Raw genomic sequence first — 21622 nt, forward strand, 5'->3', positions numbered from 1 at the left:
ATGTTGCGGAGGAAGTTCGGAGATCCACGGTATGCCCCTCTGGATCGGCTGTGGAGTTCGGAGGATGTGTATATGGATTTGGCGGCGAGCGCTGCCGATGCGGCCAAGTACTTCCAGGGTCAGACGGACCGTGAAGTAGACCAGCTGTTTTGGAGACAATTCCATTCTCCCGAGCGTCCACTTTCATTGACTGACCAATTAGCCGAATGGGCCGAACTAAATAGGTTGTCCGGACTCTCCATGAGGTCTGTTGTGGATCAGCTATGGCCGGAAAGGTCAAAACCGAACAGCTATTTCAGCTTGGTGCAGCAGTTCCTTGACGTGGTGCCGCGCATTAATGCGATGAAGAGGTCGGCGTGCATAGAGGGCGCACGGATGGCCTTTGCCCGTGTTAAGGCATACTGGGCGGAGATGGATGCTACCAATGTTGCAGCGCGGGATTCGGCCATAGGTCGAAAGGCTGCTGAGCACTACTTTGAAGAAGTTCTTGAGGGTGCCCGTTTGATAGAGACCCAGTGCTCAAAAAATATTATGTTTGAGTGATATGTAATCTCATTGTAAGCGAAATGCTTTTATAAATTTTTATAAGGCTATTTTTATACTTTTGCCTGAAAGTAATATGATGCCTCCTGGGCGGCCGTTTATGTATACATGTGTATAACCTGAAAGATTGCAGTCGTCGGCTTCAACCCCCACGCATATAATGCGGAGGTGCTCGCAAAAACACGCGTTCACACTTAACCCAACGTCTTGGTCCTATTAAGGAGGTGATAGCGGAGCGAGCGAGGCAACCGGACTATAATGCTTTAGCACTTTCACTTAGCCATAGGAGTTTGACAGTGGGGCTACTAGATAGCCCCTGGTGGCTCCGCACTCTCCCGATTCCGGGGTGCGTACATGCCTGGCCGGAAAACGGCCCTTCGTTAAGGCGGAGGAATTCTAACATTCCCACAGGTCATCGAGTGGTTGACCAGTCTCACGCTATATCATGACAGTCAGTTTTCGGCTTTCTCTACTGAGGTGCTCGTCCGGATGAACCAGGGCACAATCGCAGTAGTTCTCCTGGTGCTACCTTAGCCGGTAAAGCGGAACGTAAGGCACCAAAACACAGGAGCCGGGCAAACCCAACATTTGACCAAAGACAATGATTCGGAGCTGATGCATATAGGGCCAAACTCGCGACGCCGAACACTCCCTAAGGTATTCGGTCTTTGTGGTATAAACCGGGCCTAAATAATGGCCTTTGTAAGAAGCCCCTTGTGTCCAGGTACGTGCATTGTTCTGGCGTGGCCACATGCCAAGACGTCAGCATCCTTCTCAACGGTGGATATGTATCAACAAGAGACAGTAAAAAAGGTTTACGCAGGGTCTTAATCTAAAAAGAATCCTTGGAGCGGGTCCCTGCTGCACGTCTGCGCCTGTGTCTCCGTTGTGCCGTATCCTGGACGGGTGTAGCACGATGATCGTCTGTAAAAGAGAGGAAGTTAAGTGAAAAAGTTGTCGTGCAAAAAGATAGTTTTTAAAGAAACCATGTATAATTGAAGATGATAAGAAATTGCCACTTGTCTACGCGCGTTGAGCCCCTTGTATTGACAAATAGGGGTTTGACCACTTATTCGGTATAAATAGCGGCGCCGGACTTGATTAGTTGTGTCTGAGGTCTTGACGACCTATTTGGATGCTTTCACTGGTCCGGGCGCCTTTAGTGTGCGGCTGCCAAGGCAGCCGCACTCTCTTCGGCGCGCAGAGATCGCTTGATATTTCTGTTCACTGAAATGATGCCATGTGGACCGGGCATCTTGAGTGTGAGGGAGGCGTAGTGTGGTATTGCATTAAAGCGAGCGAAAGCTTCACGTCCGAGCAGTGCTTGATAGCCACATTGAAACGGAGCGATGTGGAAGGTTAAATGCTCGCGACGGAAGTTATCGGGGGAGCCGAATATAACCTGTAGTAGGAGGGAGCCTGTTCAACGAGCCCCTGGGCCTGGCGTTACTCCTTTAAAGGTAGTATTGCTATGGCGAATTTGTGTTGGGACTAACCCCATCCGGCGGATTGTATCCTGATATATTAAGTTTAGGCTGCTGCCGCCGTCCATCAAGACTCGTGTGAAGTGATATCCGCCAATTACTGGGTCTAATACCAGGGCAGCCCATCCTGCGTGTCGGATACTTGCTGAGTAATCGCGATGGTCGAAAGTGATCGGTTGAGACGACCAGTGGCAGGACTTCGCGGTGACAGGCACTTGGGTATATTTTCCTGGGAGTGCCGTGTTGTTTTTTCCCTTGATCACGTGTAACACGTTTACTGTTTTGACTTCTGGTGGAAATTTCTTTTGTTCCCCCGTGTCTTGCTTGGGAGGCTCGTCCTCGTCTTCACTTGGTGTATCCTCCCCCTTGTGTACGGCGTTGAGCTTGCCGGACTGCTTGAAGACCCAACATTCTCTGTGGGTATGATTAGCAGGTTTACCAGGGGTACTATGGATCTGACATACTTGGTCCAGAATTTTGTTGAGGCTGGACAGTTCATCCCTGGTGCCTTTAGGGGGCGGCTTTTGACCTGGCCGAGAGCTTTTGAATCCGGCATTTACTGTCGTGCCCTTCGTGCTGTCTTCTTTATTCCGGCGTTTGTTATTGCTGTTGCGCCGTGATTTCCCGTTTCCATCTCTAACTTCAGATGTACTGGGGTCGCTGGTGCTGCATCTGGCTAGCCAGCTGTCCTCACCCGCGCAAAAGCGGGTCATGAGGTTTGTTAATGCGGCCATCGTTCTCGGCTTATTTTGGCCGAGGTGTCTGGCGAGCCATTCGTCACGGACGCTATGCTTGAAAGCTGCCAAGGCTTCGGCGTCCGGACAGTCGACAATCTGGTTCTTTTTAGTAAGAAACCTGTTCCAAAGCTTTCGGGCTGACTCTCCGGGCTGTTGAGTTATATGACTCAAATCGTCCGCATCCGGAGGTCGGACATAAGTCCCTTGAAAATTTGCCCGAAAGGCGTCTTCGAGCTCTTCCCAACTTCCAATGGAGCTTTCGGGGAGGCCTTTGAGCCAGTGACGAGCTGGCCCTTTGAGCTTGAGGGGTAAGTACTTGATGGCGTGGAGATCATCTCCTCGAGCCATATGGATATGAAGGATGTAGTCCTCAATCCAGACCCCAGGGTCTGTTGTTCCGTCGTATGCCTCTATGTTTACGGGCTTGAATCCCTCTGGAAATTCATGGTCCAGCACCTCATCGGTGAAACATAGGGGGTGTGTGGCACCCCTGTAGCTGGGTGTACCGCGTTGTTCGGATGTTTGTTGTGTTGCATTGTATGCTGGGGCGCGCTTGCGTGGTCCATAGATGGATCTTGTTGCGCCATCCTTTGGGTGCGAGCCCTCGCATGGGTCGCGTGTTGTATTGTGAGCGGCGTTGTATGCCGCTCTGTGTTGGTAGAGGGGTCGTCTATCCGACCAGGTGGCTGCTTTGATATTTGGTTGTGGGGGTCTGAGGCCTCCTCATCGAATTCGGGTAGCAGCTTCCGCTTTGGGTAGCTCTTGGAGGGGCGATTGTCGCCGTACCTTGCTGCTATGTTGAGTATTTTACTCCATCTGATTTGGAGTGTGTCTTGCGCGGCCTTGAGCCTTTGCTTCTGCTTTTTCAGACTCCTCGCGGTGGCAACAAGCCTTTTACGGGCAGTCTGCTGCTCTGGGTGCCTGTCCGGCGTTATGTCGTCCGGACCATTATCCTTGATAGGATTTGTTTGTTCGGTTTGATTATCCGGATTGCCGTTGTCCGGCAGCGGTTCGCCCTGCTCCAGCGCTGGGTCTGTGTGATCGCTATTTTTGTCGAGGCAGGATTTAGGGCGGCGCTTGCGTCGCCGCTTTGACTGCTTTTCGAGGGAACAAGCCTTCGGTGCATCCTTCCGCTCCTCGTCGTCATCTTTTGGTGCGTCCATCATGTATACGTCATATGACGAGGTGGCATTCCAGGGCCCAATAGGCGCTGGTTCTTCATCGTCTCCTTCATCGGCGTCCATACCGTCGATGTCTTCGGAGTCGAAGTCGAGCATGTCGGTTAAATCGTCGACATTGGCTACAAAGTGGGTGGTGGGTGGGCTTTGAATTTCTTCATCGTCCGTATCCCAATCTCGCTGGCCGTAGTCCGGCCAGGGCTCTCATGATAAAGAGAGAGACTTTAGTGATTTCATAATATCGCCAAAGGGCGAGTGCTGAAAGATGTCCGCGGCAGTAAACTCCATGATCGGCGCCCAATCGGATTCGATCGGCAGAGGCGCGAAGGGTTCGGAGTCCGGAGAGGAGTCCGGCTCCTTGGAGTCACGAGTCTCGCAGAGTGCGGGGCTGGTGTTCGGCTCGATCGCCGTTGGGATCGCAGCCCCCGAGGCGGCGTCCAACCACCCATCCTCGATCGACGTAGTTGGCTCCGAATTAAGGGTCAAAGCCGATGCGGGTGCGGCCTCCAGGGCACTGTTCGGCGGCAGAACTAGATCATGCTCGTCGTGACAGTGCGGCGCGCTCGGCAGTGGCTCGAATCCGTCGAAGATCAAGTCCCCGCGGATGTCAGCCGTGTAGTTTAAACTTCCAAATCTGACCTGACGGCCAGGGGCATAGCTTTCGATCTGCTCCAGATGGCCAAGTGAATTGGCCCGCAGTGCGAAGCCGCCGAAGACGAAGATCTGTCCGGGGAGGAAGGTCTCACCCTGGACTGCATCGCCATTGATGATCGTAGGAGCCATCAAGCCTGACGGCGACGACACAGAGGAACTCTCAATGAAAGCACCAATGTCGGTGTCAAAACCGGCGGATCTCGGGTAGGGGGTCCCGAACTGTGCGTCTAGGCCGGATGGTAACAGGAGGCAAGGGACACGAAGTTTTACCCAGGTTCGGGCCCTCTCGATGGAGGTAAAACCCTACGTCCTGCTTGATTAATATTGATGATATGGGTAGTACAAGAGTAGATCTACCACGAGATCGGAGAGGCTAAACCCTAGAAGCTAGCCTATAGTCTGATTGTTGTTGCGTATGTTGTCCTATGGACTAAAACCCTCCAGTTTATATAGACACCGGAGAGGGTTAGGGTTACACAAAGTCGGTTACAATGGTAGGAGATCTGCATATCCGTATCGCCAAGCTTGCCTTCCACGCCAAGGAAAGTCCCTTCCGGACACGGGACGAAGTCTTCAATCTTGTATCTTCATAGTCCAGGAGTCCGGCTGAAGGTATAGTCCGGCCATCCGGACACCCCTAATCCAGGACTCCCTCAGTCATCGCAGGTCATTTCAAAGGATACCAAGTTGATCACATTGACCGCCAGCTCAATGAGGCAACAGATGCGTTGTCTCGCCTGGGATCTCATTGCAAGCCCGTTCCACCAAAAAATTTCCTGGATGTTTTGCATAACTCGTCGGTCAAACTACCAACGGAGGAAGAAGTTGCTATTCCTGTCCCAGAGGCAGCTCTTGTTGCATCTTTCCCCACGACACCAGATTGTACAATACCTTACCTGGCTTATCTTACTTGTGGCGAGCTCCCTGAAGAGGAAACCATCGCCTGTCAGATTATTAGGAGGTCTAAGTCTATGACTTTAGTCAATGGCGAGTTACACAAGAGAAGTATTACAAGTGTTTTTCAGCATTGTGTTTCTCTTGTGGAAGGCCATGAGATTCTCAAAGAAATTCATTCTGGCAATTGTGGTCATGATGCCGGCTCAAGGTCTCTGGTCGTGAAGGCTTTTCGACATGGCTTTTACTGGCTAACATCTCATGCAGATGTAGAGGTCATAGTTCGCAGATGTCATGGATGTCATAAATTTGCACGTCAGGCTCATGTGCCGGCTCAAGAACTTCAGATGATCCATGCATGGGAGCTACTGGCGGGAAGGAGACTAGATCGAGACATCCCATGCTAATCCTTCGCAACCTAGACCACTAAGGCAATAAAGGGTACCAGATCTCCCTTTGGTCAGCCCGAGCGAAACAAACAGAGAAGGATCCAGATAAGGGGTAAAGAAAGGTCCTAACATCGATCAACGATGAGTGAAAGGAACAAGAAACCCTAAGGTGTCAAAAAAGGAGATGAGGTTTGGTAGGAGAACCCTATTTGGTTGTGACAAAGTGTCGACCCTTCATATGGAGAGGAGTGACCGAGCGACAGAATAGGTCAAACCATTAGCTAGCACAACGACATGTTTACGTTTTTTCTATCGGTTTTGGGGACCTTCTAGAAGGTTCTTGAACATGGATTTTAATGTCAGGTTTATTTTTAACTGTTTTTCTAGTTTTTTTGGTTTTCTATTTATCATTTTTTATTTTCATGAATTCTCAATTTGCAAAAAATGTTCGAAATATTTTTAAAAAATTGAAATTAAAAAAAGTTTATGTTTTTTCATTTTTTGGAATTTCAATCTTTTGTTCCAAATTTTACCCACAAATATTCAAATTATGTTCATAAAAATGCTCAGGAATTTAATTTTTTGTTCATGTTTTCAAAAACACTTTCTGTTTAAAAAAGTGTTTAGAATTTCAAATTTTGTTCACTTTTTCCAAAAATGGTCAAAATCTTCAATTGCTGTTCACAATTTCTTACTTTATTCGCCTTTTGGAATTTCAATTTTTATTCATGTTTTTCAAAAAGTGTACTTTTGAAAATGTTCAGAATTTCAAAATTTTGTTCCCAGGAGGTCCCGTTTGGTGGGACTTGCAATGGAATTTCCTTTGCTGAGTGGGCTAACTTTTGGTTACGTGTGTGTAACGCAACCATCTATGGGATGGGCCTAAAGAACGACGGTTTTTGGCCCAAAGCACACTAGTGTCGCTCTGGCGTTAGTCGCGTCCAAATCCTTACGCTGCCGTCAGCCCTAGCCGTTTCCCCCCACCTCACGAGCTCTCACCACCCACGAACAAATCCCTCGCAGCCGTCCGATCCTCCGCCACGTCATGGATCCGCGTGCCTGTTCTTGTACCCAACGACCAGGATCTGCGCTGGCCCATCCGCCCAAACCTAGAGGCCTCTCGGCCCTCTTGTTCTTCCCCGCCGGCTACAAATCGCCCAAAATTTCCCCTGAATTTTCCACAACCACAACACCAACTTAAACCAGAGGAGAAATTTTCTCGCGAGAGTTCGTGTGTAGTAGAAGAGTGGAGGAGATGAAGCCGGCGGTTGAAGGCGACGAGCGTGCGGCGGAGATCGCCCGCATCAAGGCCGCCGCGGCCGCCGCCAAAAAGTCGGCGGAAGAGGTGGTGGATGTGGATGATGAGGGTGAGGACGACGAGGGAGATGAAGAGGAGGAGGCGGTTGATGGCGACGACGACGACGACGAAGTCGACGACGATGGGGAAGATGACGATGACGAGGGGGTGGAGGGTGAGGAGAAGGGGTCGGCGCCGCAGCAGGTGGTCGACATCTCCGACGAGGACGACGGCGGCGGCGACGAAGAGGAGGGTGGTGACGATGACGACGACGACGACGACGACGATGATGACGAGGAGGACGACGACGAAGTCGACGAGGAGGAGGAGCCTGAGGTATAAATTTCTCATCGTCTTGTAATTTTGTTGGCATCTAAAATATGTGCCGTCTCAGTACTTTCGGTTACGTTTACTCTATGAACATATACTTCGTTATGCTAGAGAAATTCCAGATCTGTCTTCAGATCTTGTTGATACATGCTTTCCTCAAAGAAACCGGATTTCTCGTGGCTGTCGATTAATATTTTTAGATCTGTAAAAAGTAAGTATGACAGTTGCATCTGGCTAGTTAGATAGATTTAGAAATTGGGATTTTTTTTCTTTTGCTCAACCTGCAGGCTTTTCTGCTCTGTGTTCGTTTAGATCTTGTCGACTGTACTCTGCTATACCGTTCAACCTTTACCTGTCCTTCCATTGTGTGGTAGTTGACATTCAATTGGCATATCCACCGGCCGTCCGTTGTTGTGTGGTCTGCAGTGTAGCCCATCAGATCAGAACCACGTCCCTTTTCCGAGAATAGTCAAGGACAAAGTATATGTCCCCTTCGATATACTTGCTATATTTAGTTGTTAAAAGAAAAAAAAATCCTTGTTTAGGGATGGTTTTCCATCTGAGCTGTTAACCTATAGGCCACACAATAGAGATGGGGCTATGATATGCCATCTATGAATTATCTTACTGTACTAGATCTGCCTTGCGGTCTTCCAAGGTATCTTGCCTGCAGGAAATCTCACTATTTCCAACTCAGATCCAAAGCCACCTAGATATGCAACCAATTTGGTGCAGATCTGTCAGATTTGATAGTAGGCCTAGTTCTTGTTTCTCACTCAGATCCAAATACACCTATATATGCGAATTATTTAGTGTAGGTCTGTCAGATTTGGTAGTAGGCCTTCTTTCTGGCGCTGTTCCATGTGTGCTTGGAGATGAGGATCATCAGAGGCTGTTTCTGAGGATGTGCCTAGAGCTTGTCCTGTGTTGCACATTGACTGATTTGCCTATCTGATCCAAAGCACTAGTCAAACACTTCCATTTTCATTTCTTTTATTTTGCTGAGGAGGTGATGAATATCAGAGGCTGTTTCTGAGGATGAGCCTAGAGCTCTTCCTATGTTGCAAAATAACTGATTTGCCTATCTGATCCAAAGCACTAGTGAAACACTTTCATTTTCTTTTCTTTATTTGGCTGAGGAGATGATGAACATCAGAGGCTGTTTCTGAGGATGAGCCTAGAGCTCTTCATATGCTGCAAAATAACTGATTTACCTATCTGATCCAAAGCACTAGTCAAACACTTTCTATTTTCTATTTTCTATTTTGCCAAGGAGATGATGAATTTCAGAGGCTGTTTCTGAGGTTGAGCCCAGAGCTCTACTATGTTGCAAAATAACTGATTTGCCTATCTGATCCAACTTACTATTCAAACACTTTCATTTTCTTTTCTTTATTTTGCTGAGGAGATGATGAATATCAGAGGCTGTTTCTGAGGATGAGCTCAGAGCTCTACCTATGTTGCAAAAGTACTGATTTGCCTATCTGATCCAAATTACCATTCAAATACTTTATATTTTCTCTTCTATTTTGCCTAGGAGATGATGAATATCAGAGGCTGTTTCTGAGGATGAGCCTAGAGCTCTCCATGTGTTGCAAAATTACTGATTTGCCTATCTGATCCAAAGCACTACTAGGTAGAATTTTTTTGGGCTACTGGTGAGAAGCTGTATGTAGGCTATGCTTGCTATCTTGGCTGTTGTGTCAATTTGTTTTACCTTCATTGGGGAAATGATGATTAATTCTTCAGATATGTCCTAAATGGGCTTTTAAAAGAATGGTGACAAATTGCACGTCAGTCTGATCCCCTATGGTTTTTTACTAATTTGTTAGTAGTATCCACTTTTATATGGGAAATGATGATTATTTCATCTCAGATGTCCTTTATGGATAATTCAGAATGATGAGAAATTGCACGTCAGTCTGATCCCAAACTGTAGTTAAACTGTTACTAATTTATGTTGATCTGTCACTAGTTGATTTATGTTGATTGTCCACCAAATAATTGGTTTGCCCTTCTCAACTGTGATGAACATTCCTATAATAGTCAACTAGCATCGTTGTGATCAGTCAAACTAATTTGGACCCTTGCACTGTTGTTTGTGGCAGGAGGAGCTAGGAACTGAATATCTGGTGCAGCCGCTTGGCCGTGCTGAAGACGAAGAGCATTCCAGTGACTTTGAGCCAGAAGAAAATGGTGATGGTGCTGAGGACGAGGAGATTGAGGATGATGATGCTGAGGATGGTGAGGATTCTGTCAAGGCGCAATCCTCTTCGAAGAGGAAGAGGTCTGGCGCGGAGGATGAAGATGATGATGACGGTGATGATGATGGTGATGATGATGAGAAGCCTCCATCAAAGCGATAGTCAATTTGTTCTTGCTGATCTGGTATCTTTTCTGCTTGGGCCAAGAAGGAAAATAATCCTCACGGAGAGGGTTGTTGGTAAATGCTGTAGCTTTAGGACATCTGTGGTAGGTGTAGCAGCTCGAACTTGAGTCTACCCATGTTAGTTGTTAGTGCATACTGCTGATGTTGATTAACAGCCTCGGGGAACTTCTGTATGAGCATTAGATATGGGGCTTGTTATATGCTTGTGTAGCTTCTGATTAAAACCTGTGGAATGTGGATGCTCTGTTCTGAATCTTGTTTTCATGATATTTCTCTTGAACTAGCTTGCTGTTATTTTACTGTTGTCTCTGCTCTGACCTACAGTTCTCTTGGTACTATTTTTGTTTGAGCGCTTAGAAAACATTTGCTGCTATTGGCACTTACACATTCTTTGGATTCCCTCAACAAGCCTGATAACATTAAATTAATTCTATCACAGTGCCATTGCTCGCTTAGTGTCATGGCTGTCAGCTCTGGCTTCATGATTTCGTAATCCCGTTCTGCTTGCTACTCTACCACTATTGCAGGCGTTCAACCAAAGTACTCGTTCTGCTCTTGTATATTGGAGATTCGAGAGCTCGGGGTACACAGATAAAATAAATGGATGTTAATTAGGACGCAAAATGGCCAGACAGGGGGCCGGTACTGTCGAAGCGTCCGGCATGTTCATGTAGAGTTCACGAGTGCACTGGAGGAATCCACAGAAATTCTTCTACAGTCGCAAAAGGCAATCCTTCGTCCTTTGTTTCAATCGCGATTGTCACCAGGCCGTCTGCTAGATGCAGTCGTGGCGGCTGGGGTGTTTGAAAAAATGCGAGCATCAATCTCAAATCTAGGATTTGAATTTTGGTGGACTGAAAATATCACTGCCCTCTTAACTATTTAATCACATGTTGATTCGTAGGAGATATAGATTTAGTAGTTTACAATTGTCGAAACAAAAAACTTACAACTAGAAAATTGTGTGGAATGGTGAGGGGAAGCCACTCAAAGGAAATTTCAAACGGCCTATCGTAAGGACCCAAACATGAACATGAAATTGAAGAATTACAGTAAGCGAAACTAGTAACCGATCGTGGGAGTGGAATCACAACATCGACGTGCATCGTTTTTGTGTAGAGCTTATCACGAATCAAAGCACAATTATGTAGATTGGAAGGAATTGGGTGAAGGAGTAAGGAGCTTATCACAAATCGAAGCACCGACTCATGAGCGGCAGCTACATTGTTCCCTCGGTTCGTAGTGTTGCCGCACATAGTCTACATCCCCATCCCTGCACACCGCCACCGTGCTTCTAGGCGACCAATGTGGCCCTTCAAGCTACCTCGAGTTCCATGGAAAACACCTCCTTATTTTTCCAATACACGCTCCTCGCTAGCGTCATCGTCTCTTCACAGACTAGTTCATCTACTTGGAGAACCATGGGAAACGTCATCATCTTCTACCCACATGGCATTTTGCACCACAACTGTTTCAGAGGCCTCTTCTGCTAGTCCCTCGAACATGGTGTAAATTCATGATGGTCCCCATCTACGCACACTTGGTACTAACAAGTAACAACACTGATGCGTGCCTTTGTCCCGACATGTCCACGGGTCTAGCAAACCTGTTTGGACGCACCAACTTTTATAGCTTCGACAACATCATCTTTGGCATCGACACCGTCACACACAAATTCATTCAATTGACTGTGATGTGCGCCAGCCCAGAGATCATATCTCACGGCACACATTCACTTGATAACAGGAATACCAAACCAACATATATTACAGGTACAAGACCAAAGTGTTTCAACACCGCACTTTTGAGAAGGTTCTAAGAGTGAAGAAGCACAAGGTAGCTCCCCAACGCATTCTGGATATGGAGTACATCCGCACTCGCACTGATCTTTTTCCTGATGTGTATCATGTTCTGTGAAGCATGGATTTGCTTCGCTTTTTGTAGTTCAACAAGGCTTACAATGAGGTTCTTTATACTATAGTTCTATGCCACCGTGTATTTGACAGGAGATCTAATCGTTCATTTGTGTGGCGCTCACAGGGTGCTACTTTGAGGGCATCCAAATTTGACTTAACTACTATCACAGGGTATTAGTTCTCCTCTGAGCCTCAGGAGGGCTATGGCACAATGTTTCAACACTTTCCTCACAGAAGGGACCTTGCTTTTGCGTATAAGGAGGGGACTCATATTACTGATGTTGGCGATATCCGGGAGCTATTGTCCAAATATGACACTCTTCGTCAGATCTTCCAGAACTCCTTGTCCCCCAAGACAGGTTCGTCTGATGAGTTTTGGGGCACCACTATTGACTTTCTTGTCTATGACTATGAGGATAAGAAGGTCGATGTGCTCGATTTCATGTTTGAGGAGATGAGGACTTCTGTGTTTGACAACAAGTCAGCTGTGTTTACACTATTCATCCATGCTCTCATTGAGGCCAAGATTGCTGGCTGTGATAAGCTTTTGCAGAAGTTGCCTATCTCTCTGCCTACTAGATTCACCAACTCCAGACCTCAGGTGCATGATGATATGCTACACTTAGTGCATAAGAAGCCCAGTCCCAGGAAGGTGTCTGTTGCTACTAAGGTGGGTGGTTCCTCATCATGAGGTGCCATCACACATGATCCCACTGGCTTTGCTCACACTATTGCTTATTCTCCTCCGTTCAACAAGAAGGAGAAGAACATGCTTTTCCATGGGTTCAACAACTTGTTCAAGATGTGTCAGTCCAGTGCCAGGCCTCACATCAGGGACGTTAACTGCAGGAAGAAGATGTGGAGAGAGCTGAAGGTAATTAAGGCAGAGAACACTAGAGAGAGGCTCGACCACCTAGTCGTGAGGACGTTGACAATATTGCCACAAACTACTCCAACCCCCGCCTTTGCTATATCCCTGAGGATGAGGATGATTATGCTGCCAGTGCCCTCCTCGAGCTTGGATCCTCGCGTTAGCATCATCTTTTCTCTTTGGTGTCTCGATGCCAATGGGGGATGAGTGTTCTATCTGTTGGAAATATGCCCTAGAGGCAATAATAAATTAGTTATTATTATATTTCCTTGTTCATGATAATCGTTTATTATCCATGCTAGAATTGTATTGATAGGAAACTCAGATACATGTGTGGATACATAGACAACACCATGTCCCTAGTAAGCCTCTAGTTGACTAGCTCGTTGATCAATAGATGGTTACGGTTTCCTGACCATAGACATTGGATGTCGTTGATGACAGGATCACATCATTAGGAGAATGATGTGATGGACAAGACCCAATCCTAAGCCTAGCACAAGATCGTGTAGTTCGTATGCTAAAGCTTTTCTAATGTCAAGTATCATTTCCTTAGACCATGAGATTGTGCAACTCCCGGATACCGTAGGAATGCTTTGGGTGTACCAAACGTCACAACGTAACTGGGTGGCTATAAAGGTGCACTGCGGGTATCTCCGAAAGTGTCTGTTGGGTTGGCACGAATCGAGACTGGGATTTGTCACTCCGTGTAACGGAGAGGTATCTCTGGGCCCACTCGGTAGGACATCATCATAATGTGCACAATGTGACCAAGGAGTTGATCACGGGATGATGTGTTACGGAACGAGTAAAGAGACTTGCCGGTAACGAGATTGAACGAGGTATCGGGATACCGACGATCGAATCTCGGGCAAGTATCGTACCGATAGACAAAGGGAATTGTATACGGGATTGATTGAATCCTTGACATCGTGGTTCATCCGATGAGATCATCGTGGAACATGTGGGAGCCAACATGGGTATCCAGATCCCGCTGTTGGTTATTGACCGGAGAGTTGTCTCGGTCATGTCTGCATGATTCCCGAGCCCGTAGGGTCTACACACTTAAGGTTCGATGACGCTAGGGTTATAGGGAAAGTATGTACGCGGTTACCGAATGTTGTTCGGAGTCCCGGATGAGATCCCGGACGTCACGAGGAGTTCCGGAATGGTCCGGAGGTAAAGATTTATATATGGGAAGTCCCGTTTTGGTCACCGGAAAAGTTTCGGGTGCTATCGGTAACGTACCGGGACCACCGGGAGGGTCCCGGGGGTCCACCAGGTGGGGCCACCAGCCCCAGAAGGCTGCGTGGGCCAAGTGTGGGAGGGGACCAGCCCCAGGTGGGCTGGTGCGCCCCCCACCAAGGCCCAAGGCGCATGGAGAGTGGGAAGGGGGCAAACCCTAGGTCCAGATGGGCCTTAAGGCCCACCCTAGGGCGCCCCCTCTCTCCCTCCCCTTGGCCGCCACCCTAGATGGGTTTTGGGGCTGCCGCCACCCCTAGGGAGGGAACCCTAGATGGGGGCGCAGCCCCTCCCCTCCCCTATATATACTTGAGGTATTGGGGCTGCCCAACATATGATTTGATCTCCCTCTTGGCGCAGCCCTACCTCTCTCCCTCCTCGTCTCTCGTAGTGCTTGGCGAAGCCCTGCTAGAGTCCCGCGCTCCTCCACCATCACCACGCCGTTGTGCTGCTGCTGGACGGAGTCTTCCCCAACCTCTCCCTCTCTCCTTGCTGGATCAAGGCGTGGGAGACGTCACCGGGCTGTACGTGTGTTGAACGCGGAGGCGCCGTTGTTCGGCGCTTAGATCGGAATAGACCGCGATCTGAATCGCTGCGTGTATGACTCCACCAACCGCGTTCTTGTAACGCTTCCGCATTGTGATCTTCAAGGGTATGAAGATGCACTCTTCTCTCTCGTTGCTAGTATCTCCATAGATTGATCTTGGTGACACGTAGGAAAATTTTGAATTTCTGCTACGATCCCCAACAGTGGTATCAGAGCTAGGTCTATGCATATATTCTATGCATGAGTAGAACACAAAGTAGTTGTGGGCGATGATTTGTTCAATTTGCTTGCCGTTACTAGTCTTATCTTGATTCGGCGGCATTGTGGGATGAAGCAGCCCGGACCGACCTTACACGTACGCTTACGTGAGACTGGTTCCACCGACTGACATGCACTTGATGCATAAGGTGGCTGGCGGGTGTCTGTCTCTCCCACTTTAGTCGGATCGGATTCGATGAAAATGGTCCTTATGAAGGGTAAATAGCAATTGGCATATCACCGTTGTGGTTTTGCGTAGGTAAGAAACGTTCTTGCTAGAAACCCATAGCAGCCACGTAAAACATGCAACAACAATTAGAGGACGTCTAACTTGTTTTTGCAGGGTATGCTATGTGATGTGATATGGCCAAAAGGATGTGATGAATGATATATGTGATGTATGAGATTGATCATGTTCTTGTAATAGGAATCACGACTTGCATGTCGATGAGTATGACAACCGGCAGGAGCCATAGGAGTTGTCTTAATTTATTTATGACCTGCGTGTCAATGAAAACGCCATGTAATTACTTTACTTTATTGCTAACCGTTAGACATAGTAGTAGAAGTAATAGTTGGCGAGGCAACTTCATGAAGACACGATGATGGAGATCATGATGATGGAGATCATGGTGTCATGCCGGTGACGATGGTGTTCATGCCGCGCCTCGAAGATGGAGATCAAAGGCGCAAGATGATATTGGCCATATCATGTCACTTTATGATTTGCATGTGATGTTTGTCATGTTTACATCTTATTTGCTTAGAACGACGGTAGCATAAATAAGATGATCCCTCGCTAAAATTTCAAGAAAGTGTTCCCCCTAACTGTGCACCGTTGCTAAGGTCCGTTGTTCCGAAGCACCACGTGATGATCGGGTGTGATAGGTTCTAACGTTCGCATACAACGGGTGTAAGCCAGATTTACACACGCAATACACTTAGGTTAACTTGACGAGCCTAGCATGTACAGACATGGCCTCGGAACACGGAAGACCGAAAGGTCGAACATGAGTCGTATAGTAGATACGATCAACATGAAGATGTTCACTGATGATGACTAGTCCATCTCACGTGATGATCGGACATGTCCGAGTTGACTCGGATCATGTATCACTTAGATGACTAGAGAGATGTCTATCTAAGTGGGAGTTCATTGAATAATTTGATTAGATGAACTTAATTATCATGAACATAGTCAAAAGGTCTTTGCAAATTATGTCGTAGCTCACGCTTTGGTTCTACTGTTTTAGATATGTTCCTAGAGAAAATTTAGTTGAGAGTTGACAGTAGCAATTATGCGGACTGGGTCCGTGAACTGAGGATTGTCCTCATTGCTGCACAGAAGGGCTATGTCCTTAATGCACCGCTCAGTGCGTTGAACCTCGAGCGTCGTCTGTAGATGTTGGGAAACATCTGACATACACGTTTTGATGACTACGTGATAGTTCAGTGCGTAATACTAACGGTTTAGAATTGTGGCACCAAAGACGTTTTTGAAACGTCGCAGAACATATGAGATGTTCCAAAGACTGAAATTGGGATTTCAGACTAGTGCCCACGTCAAGAGGTATGAGACCTCTGACAAGTTTCTTAAGCCTGCAAACTAAGGGAGAAAAGCTCAATCGTTGAGCATGTGCTCAGATTGTCTGAGTACTACAATCGCTTGAATCGAGTGGGAGTTAATCTTCCAGATGAGATAGTGATAGTTCTCCATAGTCACTGCCACCAAGCTATTAGAGCTTAGTGATGAACTATAACATATCAGGGATAGACATGATGATCCTTGAGCAATTCGCGATGTTTGACACCGTGAAAGTAGAAATCAAGTAGGAGCATCAATTGTTGATGGTTAGTAAACCACTAGTTTCAAGAAGGGCAAGGGAAAGAAGGGATACTTCATGAGACGGCAAATCAGTTGCTGCTCTAGTGAAGAAACCCAAGGTTGAACCAAACCCGAGACTAAGTGCTTCTATAATGAGGGGAACGGTCACTGAAGCAGAACTACCCTAGATACTTGGTAGATGAGAAGGCTGGCAAGGTCGACAGAAGTATTTTGAATATACATTATATTATTGTGTACTTTACTAGTACTCCTAGTAGCACCAGGGTAATAAATACCGGTTCGGTTGCTAAGTGTTAGTAACTCGAAATAAAAGGCTACGGAGACTAGCTAAAGGTGAGATGACGATATGTTGGAAGTGTTTCCAAGGTTGATGTGATCAAACATCGCACGCTCCCTCTACCATCGGGATTGGTGTTAAACCGAAATAATTGTTATTTGGTGTTTGCGTGAGCATAGACATGATTGGATTATGTTTATCGCCACACGGTTATTCATTTAAGGAGAATAATGGTTACTCTGTTTATTTGAATAATACCTTCAATGGTCTTGCACCTAAAATGAATGGTTTATTGAATCTCGATCGTAGTGATACACATGTTCATGCCAAAAGATATAAGATAGTAATGATAGTACCACGTACTTGTGGCACTGCCATTTGAGTCATGTTGGTATAAAACGCATGAAGAAGCTCCATGTTGATGGATCTTTGGACTCACTCGTTTTTGAAAAGATTGAGACATGCGAACCATGTCTATTGGTAGATATGCATGAAGAAACTCCATACAGATGGATCGTTTGGACTCACTTGATTTTGAATCACTTGAGACATGCAAATCATACCACATGGGCAAGATGACTGAAAGGCCTCGTTTTCAGTAAGATGGAACAAGAAAGCAACTTGTTGGAAGTAATACATTTTGATGTGTGCAGTCCAATGAGTGCTGAGGCACGCAGTGGATATCGTTATGTTCTTACTTCACAGATGATTTGAGTAGATGCTGAGTATATTTACTTGATGAAACACAAGTCTGAATTATTGAAAGGTTTAAGTAATTTCAGAGTGAAGTTGAAGATCGTCGTGACAAGATGATAAAATGTCTATGATATGATCATAGAGATGAATATCTGAGTTACGAGTTTGGCACACAATTAAGACATTGTGGAAATTGTTTCACAACTAATACCGCCTGGACCACCATAGTGTGATGGTGTGTCCGAACATCATAACTGCACCCTATTGGATATGGTGCATACCATGATGTCTCTTATCGAATTACCACTATCGTTTATGGGTTAGGCATTAGAGACAACCGCATTCACTTTAAATAGGGCACCACACAATTCCGTTGAGACGACACCGTATGAACTATGGTTTAGAGAAACCTAAGCTGTCGTTTCTTAAAAGTTTGGGGCTGCGATGCTTATGTGAAAAGTTTCAGGCTGATAAGCTCGAACCCAAAGCGGATAAATGCATCTTCATAGAATACCCAAAATAGTTGGGTATACCTCCTATTTCAGATCCGGAAGCAAAAGTGATTGTTTCTAGAAACGGGTCCTTTCTCGAGGAAAAGTTTCTCTCGAAAGAATTGAGTGGGAGGATGGTGGAGACTTGATGAGGTTATTGAACCGTCACTTCAACTAGTGTGTAGCAGGGCACAGGAAGTTGTTCCTGTGGCACCTACACCAATTGAAGTGGAAGCTTATGATAGTGATCATGAAACTTCGGATCAAGTCACTACCAAACCTCATAGGTCGACAAGGATGTGTACTACTTCAGAGTGGTACGTAATCCTGTCTTGGAAGTCATGTTGCTAGACAACAATGAACCTACGAGCTATGGAGAAGCGATGGTGGGCCCGGATTCCGACGAATGGCTCGAGGCCATAAAATCCGAGAGAGGATCCATGTATAAAACAAAGTATAGACTTTGAAAGAACTACTTGATGGTCGTAAGGCTGTTGGGTGCAGATGGATTTTAAAAGGAAGACGGACAATGATGGTAAGTGTCACCATTAAGAAAGCTCGACTTGTCGTTAAGATGTTTCCCGACAAGTTCAAGGAGTTGACTACGATGAGACTTTCTCACTCGTAGCGATGCTAAGAGTCTGTTGGAATTATGTTAGCAGTTACTGCATTATTTATGAAATCTTGCAGATAGGATGTCAAAACATTGTTTCCTCGACGTTTTTCTTGAGGAAAGGTTGTATGTGATACAACCAGAAGGTTTTGTCAATCCTGAAAGATGCTAACAAGTATGCAAAGCTCCAGCAATCCTTCTAAGGACTGGAGTAAGCATCTCGGAATTGGAATGTACGCTTTGATGAGATGATCAAAGATTTTGGGTTTATACAAAGTTTATGAGAAACTTGTATTTCCAAAGAAGTGAGTGGGAGCACTATAGAATTTTTGATGAGTATATGTTGTTAACATATTGTTGATCAGAAATGATGTAGAATTTCTGGAAAGCATACAGGGTTATTTGAAAAGTGTTTTTCAATGGAAAACCTTGATTAAGCTACTTGAACATTGAGCATCAAGATCTATAAGGATAGATCAAAATCGCTTAATAGTACTTTCAAACGAACACATACCATGACAAGATTTTGAAGGAGTTCAAAATAGATCGGCAAAGAAGGAGTTCTTGGCTGTGTTATAAGGTATGAGTATTGAGTAAAACTCAAGACCTGACCACGGCAGAATAGAGAGAAAGGACGAAGGTCGTCCCCTATGCTTTAGACGTAGGCTCTAAAGTATGCTATGTTGTGTACCGCACCTGAAGTGTGCCAAGCCATGAGTCAGTCAAGGGGTACAAGTGTGATCTAGGAATGGATCACAGGACAACGGTCAAGGTTATCCTTAGTAACTAGTGGACTAAGGAATTTTCTCGATTATGGAGGTGGTAAAAGAGTTCGTCGTAAAGGGTTACGTCGATGCAAACTTTGACACTAATCCGGATGACTCTGAGGAGTAAATCGGATTCGTATAGTAGAGCAGTTATTTGGAATAGCCTCAAGTAGCGCGTGGTAGCTGCATATACAAGATGACATAGAGATTTGTAAAGCACACATGGATTTGAAAGGTTCAGACCCATTGACTGATAAACCTCTCTCACAAGCAAGATATGAACACACCCCATGGGTGTTGGATTCATTACAATCACATAGTGATGTGAACTAGATTATTGACTCTAGTGCAAGTGGGAGACTATTGGAAATATGCCCTAGAGGCAATAATAAATTAGTTATTATTATATTTCCTTGTTCATGATAACCGTTTATTATCCATGCTAGAATTGTATTGATAGGAAACTCAGATACATGTGTGGATACATAGACAACACCATGTCCCTAGTAAGCCTCTAGTTGACTAGCTCGTTGATCAATAGATGGTTACGGTTTCCTGACCATGGACATTGGATGTCGTTGATAACGGGATCACATCATTAGGAGAATGATGTGATGGACAAGACCCAATCCTAAGCCTAGCAGAAGATCGTGTAGTTCGTATGCTAAAAGCTTTTCTAATGTCAAGTATCATTTCCTTAGACCATGAGATTGTGCAACTCCCGGATACCGTAGGAATGCTTTGGGTGTACCAAACGTCACAACGTAACTGGGTGGCTATAAAGGTGCACTGCGGGTATCTCCAAAAGTGTCTGTTGGGTTGGCACGAATCGAGACTAGGATTTGTCACTCCGTGTAACGGAGAGGTATCTCTGGGCCCACTCGGTAGGACATCATCATAATGTGCACAATGTGACCAAGGAGTTGATCATGGGATGATGTGTTACCGAACGAGTAAAGAGACTTGCCGGTAACGAGATTGAACGAGGTATCGGGATACCGACGATCGAATCTCGGGCAAGTATCGTACTGATAGACAAAGGGAATTGTATACGAGATTGATTGAATCCTTGACATCGTGGTTCATCCGATGAGATCATCGTGGAACATGTGGGAGATAACATGGGTATCCACATCCCGCTGTTGGTTATAGGCCGGAGAGTTGTCTCGGTCATGTCTACATGGTTCCCGAGCCCGTAGGGTCCACACACTTAAGGTTCGATGACGCTAGGGTTATAGGGAAAGTATGTACGTGGTTACCGAATGTTGTTCGGAGTCCCGGACGTCACGAGGAGTTCCGGAATGGTCCGGAGGTAAAGATTTATATATGGGAAGTCCCGTTTTGGTCACCGAAAAAGTTTCGGGTGCTATCGGTAACGTACCGGGACCACCGGGAGGGTCCCGGGGGTCCACCAGGTGGGGCCACCAGCCCCAGAAGGCTGCATGGGCCAAGTGTGGGAGGGGACCAGCCCCAGGTGGGCTGGTGTGCCCCCACCAAGGCCCAAGGCGCGTGGAGAGTGGGAAGGGGGCAAACCCTAGGTCCAGATGGGCCTTAAGGCCCACCCTAGGGCGCCCCCTCTCTTCCCCCCCTTGGCCGCAACCCTAGATGGGTTTTGGGGCTGCCGCCACCCCTAGGGAGGGAACCCTAGATGGGGGCGCAGCTCCTCCCCTTCCCCTATATATACTTGAGGTATTGGGGGCTGCCCAACATATGATTTGATCTCCCTCTTGGCGCAGCCCTACCTCTCTCCCTCCTCGTCTCTCGTAGTGCTTAGCGAAGCCCTGCTGGAGTCCCGCGCTCCTCCACCATCACCACGCCGTTGTGCTGCTGCTGGACGGAGTCTTCCCCAACCTCTCCCTCTCTCCTTGCTGGATCAAGGCGTGGGAGACGTCACCGGGCTGTACGTGTGTTGAACACGGAGGCGCCGTTGTTCGGCGCTTAGATCGGAATCGACCGCGATCTGAATCGCTGCGTGTACGACTCCACCAACAACGTTCTTGTAACGCTTCCGCATTGCGATCTTCAAGGGTATGAAGATGCACTCCTCTCTCTCATTGCTAGTCTCTCCATAGATTGATCTTGGTGACACGTAGGAAAATTTTGAATTTCTGCTACGATCCCCAACACTATCAGGATTCCTGTGCTTGGAGACATTGCAAGCCCTCGTGTTATCTTTGATTATTCTATGGGCTTGTAAAAGATT

General features: G+C 46.6%; 1 protein-coding gene and 7 non-coding genes across 8 annotated transcripts; all 8 read left to right on the forward strand.

Moving 5' to 3' along the window:
- Positions 1-6964: 6964 nt before the first annotated feature.
- LOC123062438 (acidic leucine-rich nuclear phosphoprotein 32-related protein) lies at positions 6965-10178 on the forward strand. Its single transcript, XM_044485959.1, has 2 exons — positions 6965-7512; positions 9615-10178. The coding sequence occupies exons 1-2, from the start codon at positions 7135-7137 to the stop codon at positions 9870-9872; spliced, it is 636 nt and encodes a 211-aa protein (XP_044341894.1). The 5' UTR covers positions 6965-7134; the 3' UTR covers positions 9873-10178.
- LOC123063911 (small nucleolar RNA Z119) lies at positions 8374-8468 on the forward strand. The gene has a single exon (XR_006430609.1). It is a non-coding gene; the product is annotated as a small nucleolar RNA Z119 (small nucleolar RNA).
- Positions 8503-8602, forward strand: LOC123063909 (small nucleolar RNA Z119). The gene has a single exon (XR_006430607.1). It is a non-coding gene; the product is annotated as a small nucleolar RNA Z119 (small nucleolar RNA).
- Positions 8635-8735, forward strand: LOC123063910 (small nucleolar RNA Z119). Its single transcript, XR_006430608.1, has one exon. It is a non-coding gene; the product is annotated as a small nucleolar RNA Z119 (small nucleolar RNA).
- On the forward strand, positions 8902-9001 carry LOC123063907 (small nucleolar RNA Z119). Its single transcript, XR_006430606.1, has one exon. It is a non-coding gene; the product is annotated as a small nucleolar RNA Z119 (small nucleolar RNA).
- Positions 9039-9133, forward strand: LOC123063906 (small nucleolar RNA Z119). Its single transcript, XR_006430605.1, has one exon. It is a non-coding gene; the product is annotated as a small nucleolar RNA Z119 (small nucleolar RNA).
- Positions 9229-9316, forward strand: LOC123063896 (small nucleolar RNA Z122). The gene has a single exon (XR_006430598.1). It is a non-coding gene; the product is annotated as a small nucleolar RNA Z122 (small nucleolar RNA).
- On the forward strand, positions 9354-9439 carry LOC123063895 (small nucleolar RNA Z122). Its single transcript, XR_006430597.1, has one exon. It is a non-coding gene; the product is annotated as a small nucleolar RNA Z122 (small nucleolar RNA).
- Positions 10179-21622: the final 11444 nt, after the last annotated feature.

This window comes from Triticum aestivum, chromosome 3A (assembly GCF_018294505.1).
Source record: "Triticum aestivum cultivar Chinese Spring chromosome 3A, IWGSC CS RefSeq v2.1, whole genome shotgun sequence".
NCBI classification, from domain to species: Eukaryota; Viridiplantae; Streptophyta; class Magnoliopsida; order Poales; family Poaceae; genus Triticum; species Triticum aestivum.